The sequence below is a fragment of the Corvus cornix genome, chromosome 4, assembly GCF_000738735.6.
Source record: "Corvus cornix cornix isolate S_Up_H32 chromosome 4, ASM73873v5, whole genome shotgun sequence".
NCBI lineage: Eukaryota > Metazoa > Chordata > Aves > Passeriformes > Corvidae > Corvus > Corvus cornix.
In genome coordinates this window covers 45,878,763-45,892,332 of record NC_046334.1, presented here as the reverse complement: position 1 = coordinate 45,892,332, position 13,570 = coordinate 45,878,763, and the positions used below count along the sequence as shown (strand labels likewise).

At 42.7% G+C, this 13,570-nt stretch overlaps 1 protein-coding gene across 2 annotated transcripts in view; it reads right to left on the bottom strand.

Moving 5' to 3' along the window:
• CHIC2 (cysteine rich hydrophobic domain 2) overlaps positions 1–2,843 on the bottom strand; it is a 31,157-nt gene extending 28,314 nt beyond the window's left edge. The window contains exon 1 of one of the 2 annotated variants that reach the window (XM_039551043.1): positions 2,610–2,843. In XM_039551043.1, the coding sequence (XP_039406977.1) occupies positions 2,610–2,728 (119 nt within the window). In that variant the 5' untranslated portion in view covers positions 2,729–2,843. The remainder of the gene's footprint in view (positions 1–2,609) is intronic. The other variant, XM_039551044.1, reaches the window with a different exon arrangement.
• Positions 2,844–13,570: the final 10,727 nt, after the last annotated feature.

Genomic DNA, 13,570 nt, shown 5'->3' with positions numbered 1-13,570 from the left:
AAAGACATTTATCAGCACATCACAATGGCTCTCCATCATTCCACTACTGCAAGAAACTAATAAATCCAGTATTACTAGTTAATACAGTCTGCTATAGATACGGTACATGTCTCAACTGGTCAAGGAACAGGAAAAACAATCACTGAAAAACACAGACATCTATCATAAATACTCTCCTCACAATTTCAAATATGTCAGGTACCTCCCTTCCTATCATAAGATGATTTTAGAAACAAGGATGAAACACCTTGGACTTTCAGTTCTGTTGTAAGTAAGGATCTCTATTTTCTCAGCTTTCAAATTTTTTGCCATTACAAGAGAGAACCTCAAATTCTCAGAAACCAGGTGATATGTTACTCCTGTCTACCAAGCTATTGAAACTCTGCTGGTCTGAAAACGGTTTAATTGAATATTTAAAAAACAATGTTAAAAAAAATATAAGCATTGTCTGCAGCATGCTTCAAACAGTGAATTTAAGGAGAAAACTTAGTGCTAACCAAAAGCTCCACATTCTCAAAAGGCAAAGACTTCATATGTTTTATTTGGATAATATTTAACTGCTTTCCTTTAATTGATTTTAACTACTCAGCTTAGAATTTACCATTACTTGATTTCATCCAACAGAGAATGGAATTGTGAGTATTTTCTTTCTGATGTTAATATGTAGTCATGAAATTGACATATTTCAAACTCAACATTATGACTCCTATTTAAGATCAGAAAGGATATGACAACAGACTACGAAAAGAAAGCTTCTGTTTAAATATACACACAGCAGACACAGTCAGCAACTCTTCAAACTGCAGAGCCAGGGACAGATCAATCCAGTATTTGCTCAACTGCTGATCATTTTTGTCAGATCTTCAAAATGCACACATGCTTTTATAGTGGCAAGACTAATTCATCACGTACACAGGACTTGACTTATTCCTTAGATGCACCAAATGAATATTCTAAAAGGGATCTAATTTTTAATAATAAGCATCTGGATCAATGACAAAAAAGTTATAGGCTGTACAAAGGTAAAAGTGGCTGATGCTATTTAGTGAGCTGTTAACACCTGGCACAGTAAAGTAAGTAGATGAAGATCAATTGCCTAATTTTGGAGGCATGCATTGGTATTTCATTGCTCATCCAAAACCTAAGAACAAGTACTTTAAGGAAGACCTTAAAGTAATAATGAGCTAGTAACTATTAATGAACAATTAACAAGGTAGCCATCCTTCAACCACAATGCCCTTACGAGTCACAGCCAATGCTTCACAAGCTTCCCCAACATTCCACTAACGGGCCTTCATCTTGTCCTGCACAACTTCCCTTCAAGTATTGGAGAAGAAACCAGTGTCTGCCTCTGTTTCAGTTCTTTATACTTTTCATTTGCTAATATGAAAACTATCTAATTGTGGTTTTGCTCTGGTTTTCAGGCACAGACTAAGGTTACTGGCTTATTTTCAGTGAATCACTGGTACAGCTTCTGTTCACAATAAACAGTCATAAGTTGAACAAACTGACTACATGCTTCTATTCTTTCACAGGGCCTCCTTGGCCTCCTGCACCCTCTATATCCTTCTAACTTTCCAAATCTCCCTCAGTCTATCCATGTCTTACTTCCTGTTTTTAACTAGACAGCTAACTGCACTGCCCAGCTATTAGTATTTGTGTCAACCAGACAATAAAGCAGGAATGTATCCAAGTCCCAAAAAAACTTGTCAGGTCAGTATCTGAAAATCAGCAGAGTTTATGAGACTCAGAGCAACAGGCCACAGTATCTTCAGCTTTTATGTCTATATTACAAGTCTAGTTCTACTGAACACTGAATACAAAAACCCAAAAGTTTGTACGACTGTGTCTAGTCTCCAGGTTTGTATTTCAGCTTCTGACACTATACATCGTAACTGACAACTACTACACTTCAACAGAGTGAGCCTGACAGAATCGATGGAAGGAAAGATACCCTCATCTCTTACATTACTGAGAAGTACTACACAAGCTCATGGTCACCTGCTGCTAGATTCAAATACCAACCATGCACAAAACAAAACTACGTTGCTTCCATGTCAAACACAGTGAAACAACACACACCAATCACAACATAATTTTACAAGTACCTATCTGACTAACTCATGCCTTTTCTTTGTAAAAGACCTCAGAGCTATACTAGCAGCCACAAGTTAAATGGGATTGGGTAACAGGTACATAAACAACCCTGTGCAATAGTCCAGCCAGTCATGTGCTGGCACATACCTGTTATACACAGGAACACAGGCACCTTACTTCCTGACAGCTCATCATTTTGGACAAATACTTAACATTCCTCTGCCAGTAACAGCCCAAGCCAGCCCTGTCTCCTCAGCACCTAGTTAGAGGTTTGCACCCGCCTGCGAGTTTCCAGGCGGCTCCCAGCTACCCGCTGGTGCCGAGAAGAGCCCTCTCGCAGCTTCACGGACGTAGGGGAAGGGCAGCAGTCCCGGTCCGGTGCTCCCCACGCCTACCCCCCGATTTGCCCCAAGTTGTACCCACGGGCTCGGCGCTCCCGGCCGCCCCCGTCCCGCCGCCCGGGCCTCCTCCACCGCCCGCCCCGGCCGCGCAGGCCCCGGCGCGGCCCTTACACGGTGACATGGCCGGAGCCGCGCACCACCACCGGGTCGGGGGAGTACTTGAGGAGCTGCTCCTCCAGCGCCCGTTCCTCGTCCTCCTCCTCCTCGTAGATCTCATCGAAGTCCGCCATGGCCGGGCCGGGGCGTCCGCTGAGCCACAGGAGCCGGAGAGACGCGACGGGAGCCGGCCAGGGAGGCAGGCGGGAGGGGGCCGGCGGGGGCGCCCCGGGGCCGGGCCAGGCCGGGCCGGGCCAGGCCAGGCGGCAGCGGGGCCCCGGCAGCGGCTGAAGCTGCGGCAGCGGCGGCTCCGGGCAGGGAAGCGCCCGTCACCCTCCACGGGGGGAGGGGGCGAGGGGCGGGGCAGGAACAACAACAACAACATCCGGCCCCGGCCCCGCCCCGCCCGGAGCCGCGCGGACCGGGGCGGGCCGGGGGCGGGCGCGCGGCGGCCGCGGCGCGTGGGGTGTCCGCGAGCGCGGCGTTCCCGGGCCCGGCTTTCCCAGAGTCCCGAAACGGGTCTGGCTGGGAGCGACCACAGTGGGATCGTCGGATCCACTGCTCCAGCAGGGTCATCCTAGAGGGCACAGGATTGTACTCAGAGGGTTCCTGAGTATCTCCAGTGAGGGAGACTCCGCACCCTCTCTTTCGACTCAGCCATTCCAGGATTCCGTGATACACTGAAACAAGCCAGGAAAAAAGAACTGCAGGTTTCAAAGGAAAAATTATCTCATGTGAAAAAGAAGCTATTGTAATTAAGATAAATGAAGTACTAGGAAAGTAAGGGGAATGCAGAGTTCCCTTCCCACTCATGAAAGTGGACAACGGGAGTGCTACAGATGTCATTTATCTGGACCTTCTGTAAAGCCTGTGACATGGTCCCTCACAATATCTTTTTCTCTTAATTGGAGAGAGATGGATTCAAGGGGTGGGCTGTTAGATTGATAAGAAAGTGGTTGGATGGTTTCATCAAGAGGGTAGTGATCAACAGCTCCCAATGGACATCAGTGATAAGTGATATATCTCTTAGGGGTCTGTACTGGGACCAGCACTGTTTAATGTCTTCATCAATGACATAGACAAACGGATCTAGTTTGCACCTTCAGCAAATTTGCAGATGACATTAAACTGAGAGGTGTGGTCGACACCTGGAGGATGGGATGCCATCCAGAGGGACCTGGGCAAGCATGAGAAGTGGGCATATGGAAATCTCCAGAGGTTTAACAAGTCCAAGTGCAAGGTGCTGCACCTAGGCTGGGGCAATACCTGGTATCAACACGGCTGGGGGATGAACAGACCCAAAGCAGCCCTGCCAAGAGGGACATGGGGATGCCAGTGAGTGAGAGGCTGGACATGACCCAGCCATGTGCACTCACAGCCCAGAAAGCCAAACGTGTCCTGGGCTGCATCCAGAGCACCGTGGGCAGCAGGGCCAGGGAGGGGATTCTGCCCCTCTGCTCTGCTCTGGTGAGACCCCACCTGGAACCCTGCATCCACCTCTGGGGTCCCAGCACAAGAAGGGCATGGACCTGCTGGAGGAGGACACCAGAGGAGGACACCAAGTTGATTAGAGGGATGGAGAACCTCTGCTAGGAGGAAATGCTGAGAAAATTGGGGTTGTTCAGCCTGGAGAAGAGAAGGCTTTCAGGTGACCTGACTGTGGCCTTGCAGTACCTGAAGAAGGCCTACAAGAAAGATGCAGAGGGAGTTTCTGCCAGGACATGTCTTAGATATTAGCAAGAAATTATTTACTGTGAGGGTAAAGACACATTTTTTACTTTTACTGTAAGGGTGAGACACTGGAACAGGTTGCCCGGAAAAGCTGTGGATGCCTCATCCTTGGAAGTGTGCAAGGCCAGGTTGGATAAGGCCTTGAGCAACCTGGTCTAGTGGAACGTGTCTCTGCCCACAGCAGGGCGGGATGGAACTTGATGATCTTTAATGTGCTGTCTAACCCAAGCCATTCTATGATTCTATGAGAAGCAGATTTGCCTTTTTTTTTTTTTTTTATTATCTCAGGCTGAACCCTCTGACATTATAAGTTACTCCATCAAATAAAGAAGGTCTGCTCCCCATGTTTAAAATGACATCCTACTACTGCTAAATCCCACATCAGCACTGCCTTCCACTGTTGTAGCAACAGCAAATGGCCTACCTGTTACTAAGGCCATTATTCTCACACTGGCATTTTCCAGCCTTTGTTTTAAGTTTGGGTTATGACAAATACCAAAACTGCCGAGAGAGAAGAAGAGTTCCTGCCATTTTTAGGGTTTTCTGGTTAGCATTCACCTATGTAGTCCTAAAGGGGCTGTTCCTCTGCAAATTCATTCTTCATCTGCTCTGCAAACAGTGGCCTTTCCATGGTGCTTTCCATGGAGGATTCTAGGCTATTACAGGAATGGCAAATCCAGGAACTGACAGCACCAAGGGACATGCAGACACCTGGTCCCAACCTTTGTGTGAGCTGCTCAGCCTTGGCCAGTGGACACTTTCCCCACATCTCTCTGCACTAACCCAGAAGGACCATTGGGCACCCCCTCAGCTCACAGCAGGTGTCTGAACCCCCTTGTTGACTTCATGAATGCCCAAAAAAAGCTTTAAACCTTGTAATCAAGAAGGCCAATGGTATCCTAGGCTGCATTAGGAAGAGCATTACCAGCAGGTCAAGGGAGCTGATCCTGCCCCTCTACTCAGCCCTGGTGAGGCACATCAGGAGTGCTGTGTCCAGCTCTGGGTTCCTCAGGACAAGAGAGTCATGGAGCTCCTGGAGCAGGTCCAGTGGAGGGCAACAAAGATGATTAGGGACTGGAGCATCTCTCTTGTGAGGAAAGGCTGAGGGAGCTGGGCCTGTTAAGCCTGGAGAAGATATGTCTGAGAGGGGACCTCATCAATGGCTATCAGAATCTGCAGGGAGGATGTCAGACTACAGATCCAGGTTCTTCTCAGGGGTGCCAAGCAATAGGAAAAGGGACAACAGGCAGAAACTGATGCACAGGAAGTTCCACCGTAATATGAAAAAGAACTTCTTTTTCTGTGCAGGTGACCAAGCACATTAGAACACATTGCAGAAGGCTGAGAAGGCAGAGAACCTTCCACTAGACCAGATTGCTCAAAGACCCATCCAAACTGCCCTTGAACACTTCCAATGACAAGGTATCTGCAACTTCTCTGGGCAACCCATTCCAGTGCTTCACCACCCTCACTGGAAAGAATTTCTTCCTAACATCTAATCTAAACCTATCCTGTTTCAGCTTAAGGCCATTTCCCCTTCTCCTATGACTACAGACCCATGTAAGAACTCCCTCTCCAGCCTTTTATAGGCTCCCTTTAGGTACTGGAAGGCTGCTATAACATCTCCACAGAGCCTTCTCCAGGCTGAACAACCCTAACTCTCTCAACCAGTTTTCTCTCTCAACCAGTTTTCAATGGAGAGGTGCTTCACCTTTCCGGTCATCTTTGTGGCCCTTCTCTGGATTCGTATATACTGATCAGTTTATTTTCTGAAAGACTACATTGCTACTTACTCTCCATTACTCATAAAGACCCTCATGGTGTATTTGTCAGGAGTAGAGTGTATACAAACATGTGATGATGCTTACTGCTCTGTGTAAAACCAGGGTAGAAACAGTGTGGTTGTGAGAGTCCGTGACACTGTCTTTGCTGCAAAGGAGAAAGCAGCATTTTGTGCTGTCACACTAGAAGAGTGTGACAGTATTTCTATCATGAGCTACTTGTAACAGGTTTCATTTCCCGAGTAACAGAATTCTACAGAATAACACAGAATTCACCTGAGTAATTGTGTACTTTCATATTAGTATGCTTAACTCAGGGTTTTTACTTAGTTACTCTTCTTATATGTCTGACACATAGAAATTGGATTTAGCAGGATTGATGGCTCATTAGTCCTGTCTAACAGTCCTGAAATTGAGAAAATGGACCGAATTTATTTCTCTTGCAAAAGCAAGAGAAAGCTCAGTGGTTTCAGTGGACCTATGCCTCCTTGTTCTACCTCACTCTACGATGAATTTGGCAACCAGTTTGTTTTCAGATACCTGTTTCACTGTAGCAGACAGGTAATCAGCGTTAATGCTGCGCAGAACAGCAGCACCATGCTGGAAGTCTTGGAAATGACATTGAAGGGATGGGCTTACCTACATCACACTTAAGCCCTTGGAGTGGTGCTGCAGGGACCAGTAACTGTTTGAGGTTCCAGATCCCTGTGCTGTGTGGCATGACAGGCTTGGTTAGCTCACTTGATGGATTTGAGATAAGACAAAGAAGAAGAAAGTCCCAAGCATCACTTTAGGTGTACATTACTTGCCTAACAAATGCCAGTTCCACAGTCCACACTTTCCAGCTGTTCAGTATGTGGCAGCCTTTAACAGATGAAGAGCTGTGGCAGGTATGATGTGGAAGTTCTAAGTTTCTAGGTTGAGGTGCCCATGATGCTTCAGCATGTGTTTGCAGCACCTGGTGTGCTCAAAGCCTTTGGCCCTGGGCTCAGCGGTACTGAACCACCCTCAGAGGCTGCAAGGAGACTCATTTTGTGCAGCTTGTTCTACCACACACACTGAAGAAGGCAGGCCTCTCCTTTGTTTCAAGAAGTATCGGTGAGTTTTCACTCCCTCTCCACTGCTGATGTGTCCCTGCTATGTGCCAGCCCTGCCACCAGTCACGCACTTCCAAGTCCATGCCTTCACATCACAGAGTTTGCTTGAGACTGTTTTGGTGTCTACTCTGGCCCAACATGGTGGGACTCACATTCATTGTCCTTTCTCTGGGAGCAGTGAGAGTACTGCCAGGCTTGTACTGATTGCATTTTTAAGCAACTTAACTCTCTTCTTATCTAAATAAAGAAGGTAGGCTTAAAGTCCAGATTGAGGAGCATTGTGCTGTTGTTCCAGGTAGGAATGCCCTCCCTCCCCAGTGAATTTCCTTACTGCACTAGGGGAGAACTGATACCATGTACAGCTCTCTCTGATAGAGGTACTCACTGTCCTCAGAGTTGCTCTGTAAGAACTGTGTTCTGTAATCTAAAGGAGACTTTAAATAATTTCTTTTTATGCAACTCTTTATTCCAGTTCCCTCTGTCTTTTGATTTCTGCTTTTTTTTACTTTCCTCTCCTTTACTGTTTGTCCCTCTCCTTTTTTCTGTATTTCTATCCCAGTTCCCCCTTTGTCATTGCTTCTTCCCTCTGCTTTCCTCTGACATCTTCTCAGTTGTTACTCACCTCATTCCTCCCACGGTCTTTGTCTTGTTTCTCCCTGTCTTTTCCCTTGTTAATTAGTACATTGTTGGAACTTCTGAAGAAAATTGTTTCATGCAACAGGACATCAAAGAACAAGCAGCAGGTGCAGGCGTAACCTTGTTCTTTGAACTCCTACCACTACTCAACAGCAAAGCAAAGCTGGCAGGAACAGCTTCTCTTTCCCTGATTAATTAAGAGAAGAGAGGTAGCCAGAAGGAACACGAGAGTGGGTGGTAATAGCAAAGGAAAGGGGCAAGCAGGGAAGGGTAGGATGGTACAGAAGCCAGAGAAGAGAAGATAGAAATAATATACACCGCAGAGAGAGTTTAACAAAGCTACAGAACTGTAGCAAACCTCCAAGGGCACTCACATCAGACTGTGCTTTACTTGGTCTGCTCTGAGACCTGGTCATCAGTCCCTTCCCCTGACACAGAGCCCCTCCCTGGGTTGGCTCCTCTGTCCTGCTTAAATGTCCCATTGCTCTTGACAAATCTGGATAAAGTACATCTGATAATGTATGTGTTTCTCCTAATGGCATCAGTGACCACCATGCCCTGAGTTTTAACAAAATTGAATAAAATTTAAAAAAAAAAAAATTAGTTACAGTATTGCAGAACCGTGGAAAGGCAAAGTCAGGAACAGGTACATAGCTACGAGTAACACAGCAGAACTTACTGTTAGAGTCATGACATTGTATTTGTCTGACCAATTTCATTATGTCATTTCTTGCTGATTAACTGATTATTTTGCAAAATCCCTGTAAACCACAAATAAACTAACCAAGATTTTCTGTGCAAAAATCAAAGGGAAGTCTTGGCGCCAAACCATTATGGTAAGTCAGATTTGTGTTTCTGACTTTATGATGCAGGATTGAGTGAGCTCTTAGAGTAAAAAGATATGTTGAATAGCTCCAATTCATGTCCTTTTTTATTAGCCTTTTTTCCTCCTGTCAAGCAATTTATTTTATTTTCCTTTTTGTCCAGCTTCCTACATTGCATGAGGTTAATGAGAGGAGTTCAAATGATACCTCTATATAGAAAATAGCATCTCTGAAAGAGACTCTTTATAAGGCATAAATAAAGTACAGAAAGCACAGATTGCATGTAAAGACAAAAGTAGATACCCCCTTTTCCTTAACATGTAACAAAATGAAAAAGAGAGTCCTTGTAGTTTCAAGTCTGTTAAAACTGTGGGTGGGTGGAGTTGGATACTCCTGATCTTTCAAGGACTGAATGACTACATGTTACTGAAGGCAGAATCTCCTAATCCATAAAGCATTTGTGATATGTTTGACTTAAAAACCTACTTGTGTTTCACATAACCCACACGCAAGATAAACTCTTGACTGTTTTTATGCATTACACTGGGTTTTGTTTTCTTCTTGTAGGACTCACTGACATGAAATATACATGGCAACTTGTTTTTTCTCTTCCTATCAATATTAGAATCTAATACAACAGAATCCATGCTGCTTGGCTTTTAGGGTATTTTTTCCTATAATCCCATCAATTAAACAGGAACACACAAAAAACTTCTTCATTTTATTTAAGATTAATCTATCATTGAAACTAATGGGGTTTTATTCAGTGCTGGGAGACCAAAAGCATAAATTCCACTAAAGCAAAATGTAAATAAGATCATATAAACATACAAATGGAACAGCAAGTTCTAGGTTTTAAAGACATTCTTAAAAAGGCAAATGTACAATATCAATCCATTCTTCAGAAGGTCACCCTTAAGAACTGTATCTGGTGGAAGTGCTGAAAACAAGTACAAAGGAGTAATGCAGGCTGAGTCCTCTGCTGTATATATTGGAGATACAGATGCTGTTACTTGGGTAAAGCTGTGGTCAACTTCTATTCTAAAAAAATGAACCAAAACATACCCCAAACCAAAATGGTCAGTGACAAATGCAGGCCTCCTCTAGCTGCTATTGGAATGAACAATCGCACCTCCCTGAACACCAGCATGGATTTTAAATTAATGTCTTTATTTTTTTCTTGTTTTTTTGTTTTTCCATCCTTCAATGCCTTCTTGTAGTTTATCTTTATTCTGAGGAAAGCTATTTTCCTCTTGGTAAATATGACTGAATGGCAAATTGTTTACTCACTGTCTTAAAGAAACAGTGGGTGACTACTTAACTACTGCAACTGAGCTATAAATCTCAAAGTCACTGTAAAAAGAAGTAGCTTTTATATGATGAAATTGTTAAAATAAAATTTACTAATATGTATTAAGGTGAAATGCCTTCATGTAACATATTTCAGAGAATTAGACAATGCCTTTGTCCATTTTTGCTTGAGAATTGAAAGTGCAAAAGTTTTTATCCTGCTTAAAGACAAATACCCTCTGCTATGCCACCCACATGTACCCATTCTGTTGGAAAACTGGAACTATGTAGTCCTTTAGGATTGAGAACATAATTCTTTGCCTGTCAGATTATTCTGACAAATTACCTTATAATTACTTCCTCATTAGTTACTGTGACAAATGTTGATCTAAAGAGAACAGGGAAGGGTGTCTTTCGTTTAAAATCATCAAAACATGAACAATTGAGGTTTCCTCTAAATGCTTTCAAGTTCATTAATATTTGGGAATGCTAACATGTTCATTCCTATTGCATATAAGCAAAGAAAGATTTCTAGCACCAGTCTCTTTCAGATATGTCAATTTTATTTGCTTTTGAACATCTTTAAAATAGCATCCTTTCTGCTTCCAAGTAGATATATTTTTTCTCTAATAGTATTGGGCATGATCCTTAAATCATGAAAAAATAGACATTCTTATTATGAGTTGTTTAAAGTATGACAAATTAATGTATAGTGGAATATATTACATTCCTGGAGCATGACTTCCTCAAGGAAGGTAGAGAACAAATAACAATTCCAACCTCTGTGGTAAAGCGTGAGGGGGGAATAATCTGCAACCTCAAAATAAACTTACTTTCCTTTCAAAGCAGGAGAGATATTGGAAAAAAATTGCCTTTCTTCAGGATCCAGTTCCTTCAAATTCATTTTTGACTGCTAGCAGTCTCACCCTAAGCATTGCCTGATGCAGCTCGGTGAGAATCTGTGCTTTATCCCATCACTGTGTGAGTGCTACAGTTTGTTGATGCACATGTGAAGAAGTAGCAGAGGAAAAAGTTGCATATCTGATTCAAAGGCACTCTGTGATCAGATTCACTGCAGCTCATTTGTGACATTGGAGTAGAGTTTTGCTCCCCTCAAAGGGACTAGAGTATCAATTCCAGCCTGCAGCAGAGAATTAAATCAGTGAAGTTTGGGTAACTGATCCGTTTGTACACAATGGCCAGCTTGTACCAGAATGCCCTTGCAAGCAGGAGAGTAACCTACGTAAGGTCTTACCCACAAAGGAATGGGAAAGCTGCATTAGGCTTCCTTTGCCCGTTGAGTTATTAAAGTGCCATCAGATTCAGCAGACTCTTTGCAATTCTTCAAGGTGCCTTATCAACCACTGTTATATATGGTAAGATGCTGAAAAGTAGGAGATTTTGGGTCAAATCTCATTTCTGCAACTGGCTTGCCCTGGGACCTTGGACAAAATTGATTGTTTGAATATGTACACCTTTCCCACAGTGGGTGAATTACTGGCAGGACTCATTATTAATTGGGACGCTCCCAGGGGTTTTTCTACTGGGTAATATCTTAACATACAAATGTTGCTTCTATGTGTGCATCTAGGAAGTGTGATCGTGGCTTTTATTTTTATTTCTTTGGTATCCTTGAAAGACCTTTTGTAGCTCTGGAGAATGAGCTGACCTCTTTTGTTCCCCTAGCCTGAAAAAGGTCATATTTTGTTTAACTAACCTTTGAAAACACCAGGCCAAATTCTACTCCCACTGCACCATTCAGAATAGCTGCAGAGTTATTCTGTCTTACAGCTCTGAACTGAGAGTAGTATTTTACCCAAACCTTTCCATCTTCTGACTTGTAACTGTCTGTCTTAGAATGTCTGAGAGTGCACAGTCACATCTCTTGTACGCTGTAGTGTTACTCATATTCTAGACACATACATGTTTTAATAGGAATATTAGTTCTTTGGCTCAGCTGAAGTGTAACGGAGAGAACACAGACTGCTAATGTGGACACAGTTGTGTCTGAACTGCACTTAAAACTTTGGACTCCTTTTTGTCTGATTTTTTTTCATCTGTCAATGTATTGTAGTAATTTTTGTGCACAATAAATTTGTAACTTATACCTTCATGGTTACATCTTCTACCAGTTTACATTCCAATACTTCTTCCTTCTTCAGAGGCTTCATACTGTTTTAGATTCTTTGGTTGATTTTGGGGGGTTTCTTTCATTTTAATGTGTTTCTTTTTTTGTTCTTAGAAGACTGCTCTGAACTTTATAATATGATTTTCAAGACTGCTATCATTCTCGTTCCATTATATTTTGACACAGCCTCAATATTTTAGCATATTAAATAAGCTTTGAACTAATATGCTTACACAAGTTCATAAAACATGTGAAAATATTTTGTTTCCATGATTTTTCAAACCAAAAGCTTCAAATACAAGCTTGGACAATGTATTCATGAGAAATAAGAAGATGCAGACTATGCAAATTTTTTAATATTTTTTTAATAACAATCTTCACTTTGATTTCATTTTGATGTGCTCATATTGTGTCCTTCTTCAATATGTTACTTTCTTCATAGGAAAGCAGGAGTAGCCTGTATTTAACTGAGACTCTGCTTCCTTAAACTTTTGGTTTTGTTCCTGTGTTTTAAATTGAGGATACAAATACATATAAAAAGATGAATGTGATAAAAGGCTGCTTCCAGCTAGAAGCATTAGATATTTGTTTTCACATAACAGCTGTTCAGGCAAAGCTAAGACTATATTGTGAAAATGGAACTGAAGAAATGAAAGGATTGGTTTCTTTCTTGCAGAGGTTTAAGATTGTATCAAAATCAGACTGAAGTTTATTCTGACATATGAAAAAAACTGACCATTTTGGCACATATGGCTTTTATTACACATCGTAACAACAAGGGAAAAACCCAAACAAAAGGAACAGTTCCTGCTGGAGCAGAGGCTGGACACTAAACAGGCAATGAACAGGGATGGTATAGGGTAGAAGACAGGAAGGATGAAGCAGAGCACTGCTTCCAGACTTCCTCTAGGTGCTCTGTGGACCTCAGTTTTTAAGAGTACAAATCCAGGATTTTTCTTAGACAACACATTCCCTGAAATAATCAACAACTAAAAATTAAGTCAGTACTATTTCAAAATGGATGTTAAGCAGAGTTTGTGTCTTCAGAAAAAAATCCCGTAACTTCAGGAACTGTTACATAACAGTCAGAAATGTGTCAAGTTTTCTCTTAAAACTACTTCTATTTCATATTTCCAATTTCTGGAACAAGGAGTTCCAGAACTTAATTTCTCTTGTAGTTAGAAGGGGTTTTTTGCTTTTTTTTCCATGCTAAATTTCTACATGGCCAGAGTATATCCACCTGTTTTCGTGATGATACCTTTCTTTAGATGGAGTAGCTCTTCTCTCTTGTGGGTATTTACCTCACTGGTATAAGCAACAATCATGCCTCCGCTCTCTGAGTCTTCTCTTCTCATGGGGTTCCATGTTCCTCTGATACTATGCTTCTAAAGCTGTTCATTGGATGTGCTCTGATTTAGGTTTTTTCTGAGATGGAAATGGAAAACAGTCTGCCGTCACTGACAAGGTTTCTCCACACACAGTGTCGTGG